This window comes from Ambystoma mexicanum, chromosome 6p (assembly GCF_040938575.1).
Source record: "Ambystoma mexicanum isolate Mex_15411 chromosome 6p, UKY_AmexF1_1, whole genome shotgun sequence".
Classification (NCBI taxonomy): domain Eukaryota; kingdom Metazoa; phylum Chordata; class Amphibia; order Caudata; family Ambystomatidae; genus Ambystoma; species Ambystoma mexicanum.
Window position 1 is genome coordinate 1,017,668,181 of NC_090935.1, and position 18,598 is coordinate 1,017,686,778.

Consider the following 18,598-nt stretch of genomic DNA (forward strand, 5'->3'; position numbering starts at 1 on the left):
CCCATAGGTCTCAGGGCACCACAGCCTTGTTTTGCTTGTGGGTCCATACTGCTTGCAGGGATTGAACAATTCCTACCCCCTTCTTGGCCATCCCTCTTTTTCACTTCACACAATGCCAACGGGTCAGGGATGGGAAGCTTTCTTGACGTGCATTGGGGGTATATCATGTTCTTAACTGTGGGGCTGTTGTCCACTCCAATCACATCGGCCTGTTCAGTACTTACTACACAGTTCGAGGTCGTCCCTCCCTTACTTTGGTCCAAACCTTCTGTATTACCAATGTCATTGATATCTCCACTATCGTGGAGAAACTCTATAATCTCTGTTATGAGAATGTTTACATCCTTGATTGGGTTAACAAGCTTATATACTTTCTTGCGGCATTTTATCTTAGGACAGCCCATTTATGATCCAAGTGCCCCCAGCATCCAGTTAATAATCCAATTGACTAGACTGTATGCTAGCTGCCACCTAATTAGCCAGCCTGGTTCCAGAGGGATTAGCACAATAGAATGTTCCTCCAGTTCCCACCTACTCTCTCCTTCAACTTTGTGATGAGGCTATGGGAAACAAAAGAAACGTAGAAAAACTGTTCCAGGTGGAGTCACTTACTTTGCTTTCTGAACATACGTCCAGTCAGTTCCGTGGCGCAGCGGCCTGCTACAACTCAGGAATCATATGGACCTAAGAACTCTATTGCATCATCGACTCCCTCTTACTGGGTCACCGAACACCGGCAGCAGCAAACACTGTACTCTTGAGCAACGGGGCTTCACCCGTGCGGGTTTGCAGACACAGTTAACCCCTTAGGGGCGGAGCTTCCTCAGTGGCGGCTGACTGCTGCAGGTCTCACAGGTGAGCTAGTGCGCAACGTGAAGGACGCCAAACACTGCATCCTGGACCCACCCATGTTTCGCCTGTGCGAGTCTGCAGACACAGTCTTAACCCCTTTGGGGCAGAGCATCCTCAGTGGTGGCTGACTGGTGTAGGTCTGAGAGGTGAACTGGAGCACAACATGGAGGACGCCAAATACTACACTCTTGACCCAAGCGGGCTTCACCCATGCGGGTCTGCAGACACAGTCTAATCCTATTCTGTGATCTCCTACACTCTGGACTTCGGTCCCCGAGGGCGTTTCCACCACCAGCACATTGACAGTATAATAATGCTAAAAGGCACTATATAAATGACAACTACAAAACAATACAATACAATGCCTAATTCAGTGTGAACTGAAAAGGTAGGGGCAGCTTGTGTTAAGTCTTACAGACTTCTGGAGAGCATGCTTTCTTGGACCTGTAGTAGAGAAACATTGTTGATATGCCAAAGCACAGCACCATCTTTGACAATTCCTGTAATTTTGATTGTATACATCCTTAATCATAGTTCTATTGGTTGGACTTTGTGAGTTTTACAAAAGCAGAAGATACCGCCTAAACCCTGCCTCATAGTTGTGTTTTGCTTTGTGACATGAACCGCGCCATTAAACTTTAATGATAAAAAATACCCAGGTAAGTATACTCTGAAACCAATAGAATAATGTGTTCCTGGGTCCCAAAAGTTGGACATCGTTGTTTTATTTTATCATGACTAGATATGGCTACCATGACAGACTTTGAAGCATTTACTTTAAGGTCTAGCCTCTTCATAAAAGCCATCTATGCATCAATCAGAAGGTGCAAAGATCATGATGCCCATCTGTATAAGTGAGTACTAGGAAGTCAATACTGCCTAGTATTAGAAAACCTGTGCCACTATTCACTAATACTTCATATAAATCGTTAATGTGCAAATGAAATACAAGTGAGGCCATTACACAGCCCTATTTTACAGAGGTATTAAGCAGGGAAGAGGAGGTGCATCTCCCAATAGCACCCTATCTCACAAAAACAGAAGATCGGTCATGCAATTTAGATAGGATATCGACTAAATCCACTAAGTCGATATGCCCCGAGGTGGCCCGAGCACAGTGATGGTCCCTTAACGAGGGCAGCGATGTTGTTCCCGAGAGGGTAGGCCCGCCGTCGAGGGTTATATTGCCATTAGCAGCCATGTAGTTATCTAATGCTAATGGTGTTTATATAAAAAATAAGCATACTGTTGGAGCGCGGCCTGATGCTGCGCAATCCTGTTGGACAGTTAGTCCTTTTGCAATTGAAAACAGGCCTCCTGGTTGACTGCACTGTGCAGCGCTGGACCGTGCTTCTATGGTAAGTTTCTTTTTTTATACAAAGAAAAACACTCATAGCACCCACGCAGGAAAATACGTGGGTGCTAAGAGATGAGGTGAGAGGGGGAGTGGGGAAGGGAAGGGGAGCTGGCTAACCAGCAGCTCAGACTGCGAAGCTTGTACCGCACAGTACAGCCTATGTTCCAAGCCTCCTGATGGACTGGTGCCTCCATGAAGGGTACTAATGGGCATTTTATCTGAGCCAGAACACACCTAGCTGTGGTGACCTTGTCAAATGATGTACATAAACCCTAAGTACATGGGTTATGTCTTGATGAAAAGAGATTTACCATTGATCAAATATATGTTTAGAGCTTGCATGCGGATCCCCAATGTTTCACTGAAGCCCAATTGAATTTTGGCAAGGATGCTGTTATTGTCAGTCCTTTGCTCAATCCTAGTCAAGATGGCTCTCCTAAACGTGTTGTGGTTGGGAATCCAACAAAGAAATAGGTCTGTACGCTGCAGGATCGCTCCTGAAAACTCTATATGACAGCCTGCTTCCAGCACTGTGGAAACCTATCCTGTTCACTCTTGATGTTCAAATAATAGTTATTAGCGGAGTCCAGGTGGACTTAAGAGCTCGATAATAGTCATCTGGAATCTGATCAGGGCCCAGACAATGATTCAGACCTTGAGAACATGGAGCAGCATATATGTCATCAACATTAATCTTCCCCTCTGGAGCCAGGTTAGTCACATCATATTCGGCCAATGACATATCATTAGCCCTTATGATCCAACTATCAGTGTTAACAGGATCCTGATAAAATTTGGAAAGATGCATGATAATAATATATTTATATAGATGTGCATGGGAATTGTGTTATGTTAGTGGCTGTAAAACATATTTGAGACTTATGACGTATAAAACCTATTTAAAGAAAGAAAGATAATACAATCTTGGTTTTCAACAACAGGAGACATGTGACACTGACGGTGTGAAGATCTCGGTTCTTGATTAATTAGTTCCCAAATCCTCGAGGAAATGCATCAGTTGCTGCCTTTACGAATATCTGTCCATGAGTGCATATGAAGCTCAAGTTTGCGCTTGACACAAGTGTCACTTTTTTGATCAAGGGATTTTTCAGTAAATCACTTCTAGCAGTTTTACAATTCTCATTAAAGCAACCTCTAGAATTATTAACATGTTTCCATTTACAGAGTTTCCATTTTAAATTAATTAAGAACTAGAATTCATTAAATTGGCATATTAAAATAAATGAACATCAATATCTTATGTCAAAGACAATAAACATTCAGTCGTATGAATATTGACTCTAAATACAAATCATAAGTGTGCTGTTGAGTGGACATATTTATTGCAATCATTTTAATTCTCATATATTGTTTTGCATTTAGGCTATGTGGAGGCCTTGGTGATACCAGCAGGTGCAAGACGAATCAAAGTTGTTGAGGAAAAACCAACCCATAGTTACCTAGGTACGTGTTTTTGGACACAATTTATCAATTGAAAAATGCTGTGAAATATGCATGGGTGCATTACATATTGCAAATGTGTGAGTCACAAATATATATTTTACACTAACACTGTTTTTCAACCTATATATTGGAAAATGAAAATCTGATATACACCTACCAGTTTTGGTAAGAGAGATCACTGACACAGAATAATAGAATTAATGAAATTGCTTTTCAGTGGATTGTGGGTTGACATCGTTTTCCGCTATGAATTTGTCATGGTGTAACGCTTTGTAACTTTGTAAAATGTAGGTCACTCTTTGGGGAAATAGCCTGGGAAAATGCTTAGAATTTCCAAATGAGGACAGAGACATGCAGCTTCTTCAGTTCCACTCCAGTCTCAGTTCACAAAATGCACCCTTCTCATCCCCAAGCCCCATGAAAAACTCATTCTCCCAACTGATGCTCACCACTAAAGTGTTTCTAATCTAGCACATTGCTAACCGTCTTCGTGTATCATAACACTGTCCCTGTCCGTTATTTCTATCACTCAAATTCAATACACCCAATGTATTGATTTACACAGAATGTAAGGATTAGTCATGGAAACAATATTTTAAGCTATCACTTGCTTGATATGTATGCATTTTTGCAGCAGAAAAACAAACCTATGAAATGATTGTAATGTATGTTATAGAAAGTTAATGGGACAATATGTCACATGAGGTCTTGAGTTGTGGAAGGTGAAGCAGGCTCTAATTGGACAGATGGTAAGCAGGTGTTGGCAACAAGTGTGTTGACGATATTGATGAACACAACACTGTTGTTTCTCTCATAAGCAAAATACATTTGACCAGTGTCCATACCTAGGAACACATTGAAACAAATGTTCACATATCCGTGACAAATGTGAAAGAAATAAGAATAATAGTTAAGATATGTCTGAAACTGAGAACTCTTTCAGACCGGCAGTGGCGTATCTGTCACCAGGCCCAATACTGGTCCCGGTAGCTTTGTAAAATGCACCTGTGTACTGGATAGGCTTGTGGCCATGCCACAAATGTTCTCACAATATGAATGCAGGCTTCCATTCCCTCCATTTGGGCTCCTCCTTTATGCTTGCCAATTCCACCATATTCTCCTCCATTTTTCAGTCCAGGGGGTCCTGGTCCAGGGTCTCCAATCCGGTGGACTCCCAGCTCCAAGCACAGCCTGCGATGACACCCAGCTCCAGGGGCGCTGGTGAAGGAAATGAGTTTGCAATCTAATTCAGAAGAGAAACAGACAGGTATCAGGTATCAAGTATCAAACAAAATATATATTGTTTTTATATTGCCATTACTCCACTTCCCTTCGCAACCTGGGATTTATTTTTCGAACACAAATCAAACATCTCTCGCTTTTAATTTGCACACCTCTGGAAACAATATGTGTTAACAGCATTCAAATATATAATACTTATAACCACAGCTCCCGTCGCCACCACCTGAAAACACATGTATGGATAAAACATAATTATAACATATAATTCAATGACATCCCCCCTTTGTTTTAACAATTTGGAAACCAAAAATATATACTACATATCATTAACTTAGAAATACAATATTACAAGCCTAAATACTTTTATTTAATATTATATAGATTTTTACACACCCCACATCCATGCTCTCATACACACCTACTCACCTGTTCTATCCACCTTTTCACAATTTATATTCATACTTCCATGCACACCTACTTACCTGTTATAATGAACCCCTTCAAACTAAAATGCTATTTTGCAGAAACCACTCATTATTGTTATTTATTTTACTCACCTTGACTTTAATGGAACAGTTGCACGTTTCACTACTGTTCTAATCATCCTGTTCTAACCTTTTAACTTCATGTTTCAGGGGAATGGCTTGATTTGGATCACATGGACAAATTGTTCCACAACCAAACCACTTCCTTTACCATAATCCTGTAGACCACAGGTGAAACCTTGTCCACAATTTTGTATGGGCTGCACCAGGAGGCTCGGAATTTGGCATTCTTGGGTTTACCTTCGGCAAAGTTAAATTTAAAAACTTGATCGCCTATTTCATAATCCATCACACATTTTTTTTTTATCATATTATGATTTGGCACTCTCAGCTGATCTTTCCAAATTCTGTTGTGCAAATGCAAATGCATGCTGTAAGTGGTTTCTCACATTTTGCACATACTCATAAACAGTGGATACATTTACTAGGACTTGCTCATTAGTCCTGTATAAAAAATGTTGTGGCAAAACCATTTTCCTGTTTGTCATAAGTATGTGTGGGCTGAGGGTTGTGGATGCTGATGGTGTTGACCTAACAGCCATTAGCACCAAAGAGAGTTGTAAATCCCAGCTGCACCCTGCTTCAGCTACAAACCTTTTCAAAATATCAATGATTGATCTATTGCAATGTTCCACACCACCAGAAGAAGATTGCTGATAGCAAATATGCAGTTTCCTTTTCCACATCTTAAGCATCTCTGCACTAATAAAATGACTTCCACATTCTGAATCTATTCTTTGGGGGCAAACTAAACCTAAAGAAAATATGATTCACTAGCAATATGGCCACTGTTCGCGTACTTCAGTCGGGTGCTGGAATCCACTCCAACCATTTGGACATTAAACAGGTGACTGTCAGCACATATCTGTTTTCATTGTATTTATCTTTGGACTCGGCCAATACAAACTACTTGTAAATCTGACCAGTGGAGTGTCAGACCTCTCTTCTTAAGAGGAGCCCTATGAGTTGGAGAGGCAGGCTGAAATTGTGCACACACCACACATCCTTGAGTATACAACTATACATCTTGGGACATGTGTGTCCAATAAACATACACTTTCAAAATTACAAATGCTTTCTGTGACCCTCTGTGATCTGCAGCATGGCATCAATGGCATGATTTAGCATCAACCCCCGAAATGACAAAGGTATCACCCACTGGATTTGACCTGACATGGGCTCCTGAACCAGCAGTCAGGAAATTGAATCCTCTTTCTGTTTTTTAACACCACCCTCAGCTCTTCTCCCCCTTTACAATTCTCCTCTGTCAGAGGATATTGCTCTGTATCTAACAAATAGTTGTGGAACAAATCTAAAATGGGATTTTCATTTTGTGCCTTGACCCAATCCTGATCGGGGTATCAAAACTCCATTGCACAACAGGCTGATCAACTGTTCCCTGAGATTTGGAGCGTGTTATCGCATCCACCTAGATTTCACCCAGTAGTTTCTCAAAATGAAATAATTCCCCCATCACTGCCCCAATCTTAGCCAATTGATCTGCTTTGTCATTCTCCTCTTTGTCTTCCCCTGTCTTCCCCAGGGGTTTTCAGATGGCATCGTATTTTTCTCCAGTGAATGATCATGTCATTCTCTGAAACAAGTGAATCTATGGCTTGATTCATTTTACCATGTTTGAGTGGCTTTTTGGTATATGTGACCATTCGTCTCAACGTCCACTGAGGTAAATATTCCACAAAACTATTTTGGGAAAAATCAAAATCGGAAACTAAAACTATTTCATTGAATTGATTTTCTACTGTTGTGGATATTGCCTTATAGATTGCGGCCAATTCAGCAACGTGGCTGCTTTTAGAACCTAATCCAATGCTTACTCTTGGTATGCCATTACATTTGACCCACACATTCCTATACCTGAAACCAATTTGTTTTCAGAATCACCCCCCACATGGTATGCACATCCATCTACATACACAGTTGGGAGATTCCTACACATCTCCTCATTGAATGCCTTGTGTGGGGATTGTTCAAATTCTGCCAAATTTGTTTCTAACTCTGCCTCATCTGTGGCCAGACAGCTGCATGATCATGTAAGTCTGCCACTCCTTGAGCAACTGGGATCTTTTTATTCTGTCCATATCTCACTTCCACTGGGAATCCCTGCAATGCCAATGTCCATGATGTGATTCTTGACAGAGCTAAATTCCCTGATCTGATACTTTTACTCTGCAAAAATTGAAGAGGCTGATGATTTGTTCAAGGGTTACCTGCTCCCCTGAATAATGGCATGGAAATGTTGCAATGCACACACAGTGGTCAATAGTGTCTTTTCACATTTGCTAAATTTAGTTTCTACCTACGGCAATGATTTGGTGGCATATCCAATGCTTTTGTTATTTGAGTCATGTTTTTGATATGACTGCTGACATACATCGATCTGTGAACTCTATGTCTATAAAGACATCTTGGTTCTTTTGGATAAGCTAAACATGGGGCATTTATTAGACAATTTTTCAACTTAGCTACTGCCTCACATTGTTCCCTTTCCCATTTCCAGTGTACACCCTACGTCAGCAATTTGGACAATGGCTGTGTAATTTCTGCATAATCTTCAATACATTTCCTGTTGTAACTTGTCATTCCTAAAAAGTTCTTCAGGCCCTTCAGATTGGTGGGACCATTTAATTTCTGAATAGATTCAACCTTTTGTGGGTTTAGCCTTTGCTCTGTTACTTCATGTCCCAGGAAGTTTACACTTTTTCTACAGCACTGCATTTTCTGTAATGATACAGCCTTTTGCAACTGGCTGAGCACATGTCTAATTTCATTGAAGTGACTTTTTATGTCTTCATTTTTTATCAGGATATCATACACATAGATCCCAGTTCCCCTCTCGGCTGCATCTAGGAGTGCTGTGCTTAGAAATATCCCAAACTCACTCCCACTGTTGATGTAACCGTACAGAGTATGATTCCATGCATTCTGTAGTCAGTTAAATGACCAGGTAAATAGATTTTTAACATCTTCATCTAGTAGCACACACCAATACCCTGCTGTAAGGTCCAAAGTGGTAAATGCCTTTGTTACTTGAAACTGTGCAGGGCCTTGATCAATAAACGGAAGTGGCCACCTTGACACAGGTACTCTCTTGTTCAATTCTCACAAGTCTGCACACAAGCGCCATTGACCATTTAACTTTTAGCACAACTAATATGGGTGTATTTGAAGTACTGGGGATAGGCCCAAAGATACGTCTGGATTCTACATTTGTAATTATTTCTGCTAAGGACTCCAGACAGGCCAAAGGTAGCCTATATTGTCACACAAATACATTCTCCCTACCATATACTTCTGGCAGTGTAGCAACATGCAAATCAGTAAGCCTACAATCATAGGCGTCTTTGGCAAATACCTCTTTGAACTCAACTGGTTTCTCTCTTCTTCATTTGTTTAAGCATCTGCAGCTTCAATTTGTTCCTCTATGATTTTAGAGAATTCTGGAAAATCCTCTAAAGGAGGGACATCTGTGTTTTCTTCTAGTTGTGTGGCAGTGTCTCTTTGGAGAGACACCACCCTTAAATATCTGCCTCTAGTATTCCTATTCTTAAGAAACCTACTGCTGATTCCTCGCTTTCCTCTAATTTTTATCCTATTCTATTCTCCCACATAGTTCTAAACTACTTAAGCACTTGTCTACTCTCAAGTCTCTACCTTTGTTTCTGCTAATTCTATTCGCCCTCGCTTTCAGTCGGGATTACGGCCTGAGCACTCTACTGAAACTGCTCTTCTTTCTGTTCTAAATTCTCTACTTTCTGCGCGCTACTATAAACATTCATCTCTTCTCATTCTCCTTGACTTGTCTGCAGCTTTCGACACTGTTGATCACCCTCTATTAACGACTTCTCTTTCCTCGTTTGGGTTTTCTGGGTTTGTTCTTTCGTGGTTTGGGTCATACCTGTCCCAAAGAACAGATATGATCTTGGTCCATTGTACAGGGTCATCGTCTGACACACTCCCACGTGTTCACAGTGTCACACAAGGCTTGGTTCTTGGTCCTATCTTTTCTCCCTCTCTACCTCTCCTTTGGCTGATATTATCTCATCGTTTGGTCTCACCATTTCTACACAGATGATACTCAGCTTTTTCTGTCTTTCTCATCCTTCATTCCTGAATTCCATAACAAACTTTTGACATGCTATCAGCCATCAACTCCTGGATGTCAGAACATTTTCTTGTACTAAATGCTGTGAAAAAGGAGGTACTTTTCTTTCCAGCTAATACAATCCCATCTCCTCTTCCTCTCTCTTTTATTTTGTTTCCTCCTTCGCTGCTTCACAAACCCAGAAACAGCGACAGAAAACATTGTTTCATAAGCGACCGATAAATTTGTCCGTGGGTTATCAACATACTACTTACTCCCTCTAACCCCGAGTTTCCCACCCCCCGCTTATGTATATTATCACTACTAGTCTATAATTTTGTCATTCATTAGTAGGAGCAGTACAAAGGAAGATGTTCTGCACATTGACTTAGTATAGAGTATAAATGGGTCCAATTATCACTTCATCATTGCTGCTGATCTAGCAGGTTGTCACCGTCACTTTTATTGTTGGATGACAGTGGTGTTGCACACATCTCGTAGTGATTCAATATATTTGACACGGAAGTCAGTCGAACCCACGTCCACTGAGGTACGATCTCCTTGGAGGGCAGCAGTCAGGCTGTCCATGCGATATATGTTTTTTTGCTAAATTGATCCATTCGGATTTCTGTGGAAGAGATTCTTTTTTTCATGAGATGATGAGACAAGCTCTTGCGGCTAGAAGTAGGCCGTGAGTCATTTTCGGGAGCTGGATAAATGTGTCATCTTGCTCCTCCAGTCTGAACAAAACCAGCAGTGGGACCTTTTCTCCGGGTTATGCCCTTTAGTTCCTTGATCCAGCTAAGGACTTCATCCCAGTATGTCTGTACGACTGAGCAACTCCACCACATGTGCCAGCAGTTGGCTTTGACTCCACATCTACGCCAGCAATGTGGATCTGCACTCTGGTACATTTTTGCGAGTCTGGCAGGATCGTATTGCCATCTATGAAGTAATATAATGTAATATAATGCTGTGGAGTTTGTATTGGCATGCAATGGAAGCCTTTGCGCTCTGCTGCAGATTCAGTACCAGATCTCAGGAGACAGCTCTTACCCTAGGTCAGTTTCCCATTTTGCTTTCAAGACCTCGACGGAGGAAGTGTTAACTTATACCAAGGCTGTGTACATTGCTCCTATTATGCCGCAAGTGCCCGTCCTCATGTCCAGCCAGTATCTTCTCAAACGGTGTATGTTCCCTTTGTAGGTCATCTTTCCATCTCTTGTTTGTCATGATCCCCTTAAATTGCCCATATGTTTGAACCAGGAGTGGGCTAAGACCCAGTGCTTCTTCAAGTCCTTGTATGGTCATAAAGTTTCCTCCCTTCAATAATTGACCTGCTCTCTCCAACCCTGCATCATACGAAGTCTGGAAGCGTTCTGGTTCTAGAATGGCATCACGTTTTCCCGGGACCCATAGGTGTCCTAAGGGGGAAGGCCATGTTGTGATTCCTTTCATTCCCTTGCCCTGCTTCCATACTTTCCATAATGTGCCAAGTATTGGGGATTCTTTAATTCTGAGCAGTTTGGGTCTGGGTACCCAAAGCCATTCCCCTACAATTGAGGGTCGAAGATGGCAATTTTCCAGGTCCACCCAGTGCAGGTCTTTCCTTTGTCTGAGATGTGGAATTAGAATACGTAACTGAGTGGCTTTGAAGTACAAATGAATGTCCGGGAGTCCAGCTCCTCCAGTATCTTTCCAAAGCCTGAGATGTGCATATGAGATTCTTGGCTTTTTTTTCTGCTACAAAAAGGTTGACATTGATCGCTTCATTGTTGTAAAGAAAGAGTTTGGGATGCGGAGGGGGAGCATCTGGAATAGGTACAGGAGTTTGGGTAAAACTTCCATCTTGAAGGCGTTAACTCACCCCATCCACCATATTGTGAGTTTGTCCCACTTCTTGAGGTCCAGTTTGATCACTGACATTTGGGGGCAGGGGGGGAATTAGCATCATAGAGGCCCCCAAGGCTATGGGTAAAATTGATGCCTTGGTAACGCAAGGTTGTCAAGCTGATTTTCATGCCTAGGGGTCTGAATCGTGCAACTCTAGCATCTCTGCTTTTGTCTTTAGGGAGAATGGTTGATTTTTCTTTGTTTATTTTGAGACCCGCTAATTGTCCATAGGTTTTTATCATTTCCATTGCTGCTGGAATTGAGGTTAAGGTATTTGTTACATGCAAGAGTATGTCATCCGCGTAGAGGCCTATCTTATACACTTGGCCTCCGACCATGATTCCTTCTACACGTCCATCGTATTTTAGCCTCTGCGCCTGTGGTTATAGTGAGAGGACGAAGAGTATGGAAGATAGTGTGCAGCCCTGCCTGGTCGCCCTTTTCAGTTCAAACCACCTTGAGTAACCTCTGTTTACTGCCACACTGGTTTTTGGAGCGGCATATATTGCATTGATTCCCTGGTAAAGTTTTGGGCTGAGACCTATTTTCACTAAGACTCTGTCTAGGAAGCCCCAAGTCACCCTGTCAAATGCTTTCTCAGCGTCTAGTGAGGGGAGTGTAGGGTTTCCATCCATTTTCTGCGCCTCGTTGATCAGGTGGAGTGTTGTTCTCATTGTGTCAGCGCCTTGTGGACCCATAATAAAACCCACATGGTCAAGATGTATTAACTTATGTAGATGTTTTTCCAGTCTAGCAGCATTAACTCTGGTGTATATATTTGCGTCGATATTGAGGAGCGATATTGGGCGATAGGAGATGCATTGTTTGGAGTTTCTGCCGTCCTTGGGTATGACTGTAAGCAGAGCTGGAGCGAATGAGGGGGGCGCTGTACCTGTTTCCAGTATATTGTTGAAGAGTGTCTTTAGGAAGGGAGTAAGTAGCGTGGAGAAGGATTTGTAGAAGCCAGGGGTGTATCCATCATCACCAGGGGCTTTGCCTAATTTCAGATGTTGAATGGCCTGTTTTATTTCATCTTCCATAATTGGGGCATCCAGTGCCTCGGTCTCTGTTGCGGAGAGTCACTGCAACAGTGATTCTGTGATGTAAGCATCTATGGTTTCGATGGGTGTCGTTTTTGCGTTGGAGTAGAGGTCTTCATAGAAGGAAGCAAATGCTTCTCGTATCTCTTGAGGAGTGTTGACTTTCTCAAGTGTGTGATTGACTGTTGGCCTCTCTATCTCTTTGATCTATCTGTCAGCTTGTTGTTTACGTAGTCGGGCCTCCAGGATGGTGTCGGCTTTATTTCCTTTATCATAAGATTTTTGTTTCATGAATTGTAGATTTCTTACTATTTTCCCTTCCTCAAGTGCTTTCAGCTTCTCTCTCAAGTTCCTAGCCTCCTCAAGGTATCTCTGTCTTTCTGCAGGCACAGATGGGCAAGTCTTTTGGCGTTCTTTATTTTGTCCCTAAGGTACATTTCAATAAGAGACCTTTCTCTTTTTTTTTGGGCCCCTTCTCTGATAAGGATGCCCCTCCACGTGACCTTGGCAGCCTCCCAAATTGTTTCCTTTTTAACATCCTGTGTGTCGTTAGTAATGAAGAATTCATTGATCTCGTTCTCGATTTCTTGTTTAAAGACCAGGTCTTTCCATAGATGTTCATTGAATCTCCATTTTGAGTTCCTATGTGGGAGTCCTTCCCAGTGTAGGTCTAATGTGACCATGTCATGATCAGACCATGCTATTTGCTGGATGGTGGAGTTGGACATTACATAAAATAGGCCTTCAGAGATGAAGATGTAGTCAATTCTCGTGAGGGTAATGTGTGGGGCAGAGTAGAAGGTGAAGGCTCTTTCCTGTGGGTGGAGATGTCTCCAGCTATTTTTTCATTCCATATAGTTCAAGAGCTGCGTGGATTTCTGCCATCTCCTGTCTCTGGGGGTCTATTTGCATGTGTGTTTAAAGTCACCACCTAATACTAGGTGTCCTTGTGCCAGGCTAGTTATCTTTTCGGTGGGCCTCTGTAGAAATCTTTTCTGACCTTGGTTTGGTGCGTAAGTGCGTAAGTGTGACTGGCGTGTTTTCAATTGATCCAGAGACCAGGAATGCTCTTCCCTCTGTGTCTGGCCAGGTTCTCATAATTTGCATGCGTATCCCTTTGCATATCAAAATCCCATCTCCAGCTTTTTTGATGATATTTGAGCTCCAGTATGTGTTCCCTATATGGGTGTTTGGTATATTGTGCTCTTCTCCGCTTTGGTATGTGGGTTCTTGTAAAAACATTATGTCAATTTTCGACCGTTTAAATTCTCTGGAGACTAGGGATCTCTTTGTTGGTGAATTTAAGCCTTTGATATTAAGTGTGCATATTCAGAGGGTGTTATCCCTATGTGCTTCTGCTGGTTCCCCCATCAACAGCAATAATGGTGTCTGCCTGCTGGTATGTGCCGCTTGTGCTGACTAAGTGCGTAATCTGCATTTGTTGTGATGTGTGTCGCATAGACTTTGTACCTTGCGTGAGTGATGTTTGAGACTTTTCTTCTTCCCTTTTCCCCTTCACCCCCTCCCCCCACCCACTCTCTCCCTTGAATACCCTCTCTTCAAGGCACTCGGCCTTCTCCGGCAGGATGATCCAGATGTGTCTGAGCTACCGATGGGGTCATTAAATCTGGCCCCTTTATATTGTATCATTTTGTTGGGTGCCCCCATTGGCATTGCATTGTTAACTTTTGATTCATTTTGAGTGTATTTTAAGAAAAGCTTGAGCTAAGTGAAATTCGTATAGGTATTGTTGAGTGTGACACTGGTTTAGGCCCGCTTAGTTGAGCCGGGCTGTGCTTTTGAGATTCGAGAGACATGACCATTGAACATTATTGTGTTTTTTGTTCTGCATGTTGTTTGTCTGCAGTTGCAAATTTCCTTGACCTTGGTATTTTCTTTCTACTTGGTCCTTTGATGCGCCACTCCATATCCTTAGTGGAGTGTAGTTGGGTATTTGAGGTGGATTCTACCCCATCAACCAGTTCCTGGATGGCAATCTTTATCTCTGTGTCTGTAACAATTTTGTATTTCTGGCCATCGAATTCGAACATGATGAAGAAAGGATAGCCCCACCTGTAGTGAGTCCCCTTCCTTTAAAGCCATTTTGTTAGTGGTGAGCACAGCCATCTTTTGGCGAGAGTGGGAGATGATAGATCTTGAAATATTGTTATTTGTGCCGTATCAAGTAATATTGTCCCCTTTGTTCTGGCTTTTTCTAGAATCCTAGATCTGTCTGGATAGTTGTGAAAGCTAACCAATATTGATCGCAGGCCTCCACTAGGTCTGCCTGCCCTATGCCTTCTCTCGATTTTCGTGGAGTCGATGGAGTTGTCATCAAAGAGAAGTGTGAGGACCCGGTGAATGGTGATCTTTAGATCTCCTTCGGATTCGTCTTCAGTTTTGGGAATTCCAAAAAAGCTGAGGTTATTTTGTCTCTGCCGGTTTTCGAAATCATCAATTTTTAACACCGTCTGCTTCCCGTCGTTCGATTTCAGCTAGACGGACATCCATCTGTGTTTCGATGGTGTTGAGGGATGATTGGTTATGCTCCAACTCTTTGAGTCTATCTTCCATCTGGTCAATTATTCTGTTGATCTTGTCGACCTTGTTGCTTATGTCTGTGTGCATCCTCCTTATTTCATCGAGTAGGGCAGCAATGTCCTCTTTGGTTGCTGTGGAATATTTGCTATTGGTTGCCATTTCAGTTGTGGAGTTCGGGGGATTATTCTTGTTGTTTTGTGGAAATGCAAATTTGGCCAGGTGATCTTTGTAGTTCATGTGTCACCGGTCTCAGTTGCCGTATACTTCTGAACGCCCCAGCTGTTCAGTGCTGCATATCAGAGCAAACTTCTTGGGGTGAATTATTAACGGAATCTGGGTGTTGTAGTCCGAGGTGGACCTTTGTAAAGTGGGTAGGTGGGCGCTATTTCCCCAACTTAGGCGGTTGTGTTATCTGTGCAAAGGAGAGGCGGGCACACGCCCCTTGTCGGGTGCCCCACACCTCTGGTTGTTCTCCAGTAGCCCCTTGCAATAGTGTTTATTGTTCATACTGTGGTGGTTGTTGTCACCTCCATTGTGGTTCATTCACGCTGCGGGTGCATTGAAAACAGGTGGTGCGCAGCTCTGCTTGTTTCACTGCTTTAACGTAGTTGAGCCGGCTTTATCCCATCAGATGGTAGTTGGTGGTTGGGTTCTATTCAGACCGTAGGTGAGGGAAATTTTACCATGGAGGGTCCTGTGCAGCCTGATCATGTAAGGTGCCCTTCGAGGACTTCAGTCATTCACCAGTTTCTATCTGTAAACTCAGCTCTGTGAACAGTGCCGGATATTGTGATTCCCAGGGGCCAGACCCAGCATTGATTCTCTACTTGCTCCCACCCCACAGGGCCTGCGGTGTGAGAGCGGGAGAGGTAGACCACGATCCGGAGCCTGCAGGGACGAGTCCGGGCTGCAAGCTCTTGTTTGTTTCCTTCAGAGGCCCCGCACTGGCACAGGCCCTCTTATGAGTTATGGTGTGGGGTTCGGGAGGGTGGCGGGTCAAATGGGATGCAGGGGAGCGGGCCGGGGAGGTCAGTTGGGGAAGTAGTGTCTCTTACCGCTGGGAACGGTGTGGCGTTCCTCCCGAGTCCTCGACTCTCCTACCTTCCGACCTGTGGTCCGTGTTTAGATGTGGCCGGGCCTTAGAGAGGACGCAAGGCCACAACTGGGGGTCTTGGGCGTGTCTGCGAGGACTCTACATTTCTTGGGTCAGTTCCTGCCGTGCCAAGGCTGATCACGGTGCACTCTCAGAGATTCCTCACAGTTGGTGTGGTCCGCGGCTGGAGCCTGTGTCTCCGTTTTGCATGGGCGGGAAGTCTCAGGACCCAAATTCAAACTTTGAAAATAAGCTGATGGTCATCTCCGTCATATGTCTGTGTTTTTGTCTCCTCCAGCGTTGGTGGGCCGCAGGATGCTGTGCCTCACTCCAGTGATCTGCCACAGCTCAGTCGGCATGTACCACGGGACACCAGGGCATCTATTCAGTCGCCGCCTAAGCCGCGCATTGTTATTGGCAGCCCGCCCCTGGTCGTGGGTGCCATCAGTGTTCCTCTGTGAATACAGCCCTGATTTATATTGGTTTTTTTTTCTCATTTAGTGCTCAAAGCTTTCTCCAGCACGAAGGGCAATCGATTGCTTTCGGCAAGTGAACAAATTGGGGAATATTTGTCATTTTGGGGTGTCAGGGACACGGAGAGGCTCTATCTTGCTTCCTCCCTCAGTGCGCCCCATGGTGGCCGTTCCTGATCTATCTTTTAAGTATCATATTTCCCTTTGCTCACGTGCCTGTCACTTTTACCTATATAATATTCATAAAGCTTGTCCTTTCTTGACTTTTGATACTACTAAACTGCTGATTTCCTCACAAATTTTCTTGTGACTCTTCTATTGTCTTGCTTCCATTGTCGGTCTTCCTCTTACTTGTCTTGCCCCTTTGAAATCTGTTTTAATGCTTCTACTCGTCTTCTCTATCTTCTTGCCCCTAGTGACCCTATTGCCCAGTATCTTCTTACTCTTGACTGGCTCCCATTTCAGTCCCGAAACAAATGTAACTTGCTTTGTCTTGTGGTTAAATCTCTCTAGTGTCTTGCACTTATCTATATCTCCTCCGTCACGTCATTCAATACTACATCCGTTCTCTCCGCTCTTGATCTCAATTTCTCCTTGTTGTCTCTCATCCTCCTTGTGCTCAGTCTCATTTTTGTTCCTTTTCTTTGTTGGCTCCCTTGCTTTGTTTGGTGTATCACTGTAGTCCTATTTTCTCCATTCTGAATGACAAGGCTGACTGCCTAATGTTACTTGCATTTACCATTTTTATTGTACTGTTTGTAGGACTTTGGCTTAAGGCGCTTTATAAATCCCAAATAAAATACAAATAAAATACAAATAAGGGTACACAGACCAAATGCTGAAAATCCCCTCTGGTTTAGAATCTAAGGACTCGTGCAATTCATCCTGTGAAGTGTGATAACTTTCAGGGATGTTTCAGATAACTGGGTTATTTAGATCAGCAATGTAATGTGTTTCATGCACTGCCATCCCTAATGCTTTACCTTCTTCCAAATTAATGTCTTGGCAATTCTCGTTATTCACCAGTATTAAATGGCTTCATCCCCAATCTCTACTTATGGATTCATAGAGACACACACATGCAATGGGCCTTTTCATGTGTTATCCCTTTCTGTACTTTAATGCTATTGCAAATTGCCTTGTAAAAGCAGGAATAATAATATCCTCTTCACTTGAAGCTCAATTGCATATGGCATCATGGGAGCACAATGATAAGTTTGATTTTGTTCTCAAATTCAGGTGCTGCTCGTCCCAGCCTAGACCATTTTTGATTCAGAAAATCTAACTGCATACACATTCTGTGCATGATGTAATTTCCTAAATAGAATTTTGTTTTGGTTCCACTTGCAATCCATACATTGTGATGAATGCTTTTGCATCCTATCATGATTCTCAACATTCATCTTCCCACAATTCCTTTCCCCAAATCAGGACCATCCAGACCAAAGAATTGTTGATTTTGTGTTTTAAAACGTGGTATTTGTTCTGTGTCAATCATTTGTATAAACACATTTTCATTAATGAAACATGTTTCCTGCTCTAGTGCCAACATTGCTTCAGTCATTTCTGGATGCCCTTTGACATGTACAGGAATCCAGGCCTGACCTTCTTTCATGTGCATTTATGCAATTGTTGAGATATATTTTCCTGACCTGACTATGTAGAAATATTTAGTTTACAGTTTTCCTCATTTAGATAAAAATGCAATTTGTTTTCATCTATCTGTGTTTGACAGGTTTTCTTTGGTTACAAGTGAATCTCTAAAGATTGCTTTTCCTTTTTCCTTACATTTCACCGTGGCACATGAGAAAGACAGTGAGCTAGGTTCACAACCATTCTGAAGGTATACTTCCACTGCACTCTCTGTTCTACCAATGGTGTGGCATTCTTTTGCATTGCTACACTCGCTTATTACTTTTTTAGGTCTGAGCTTGTTTATGGCCAAAGACCACAACATCCCATTTACCCCATTAATTTGTCCGTATAAGGAATGGTG

The 18,598-nt window shown here is 42.7% G+C and overlaps 1 protein-coding gene and 1 long non-coding RNA gene across 2 annotated transcripts in view; one reads left to right on the plus strand and one right to left on the minus strand.

Moving 5' to 3' along the window:
- Positions 1-18,598, plus strand: part of ADAMTS19 (ADAM metallopeptidase with thrombospondin type 1 motif 19) — a 2,156,963-nt gene that overhangs the window by 1,883,730 nt on the left and 254,635 nt on the right. The window contains exon 16 of the mRNA XM_069625625.1: positions 3,593-3,673. Coding sequence (XP_069481726.1) covers positions 3,593-3,673 — 81 coding nt within the window. The remainder of the gene's footprint in view (positions 1-3,592; positions 3,674-18,598) is intronic.
- LOC138510148 (uncharacterized) overlaps positions 3,015-18,598 on the minus strand; it is a 198,000-nt gene continuing 182,416 nt past the window's right edge. Inside the window, exon 7 of the long non-coding RNA XR_011280330.1 lies at positions 3,015-4,916. This is a non-coding gene — a long non-coding RNA (uncharacterized lncRNA). The remainder of the gene's footprint in view (positions 4,917-18,598) is intronic.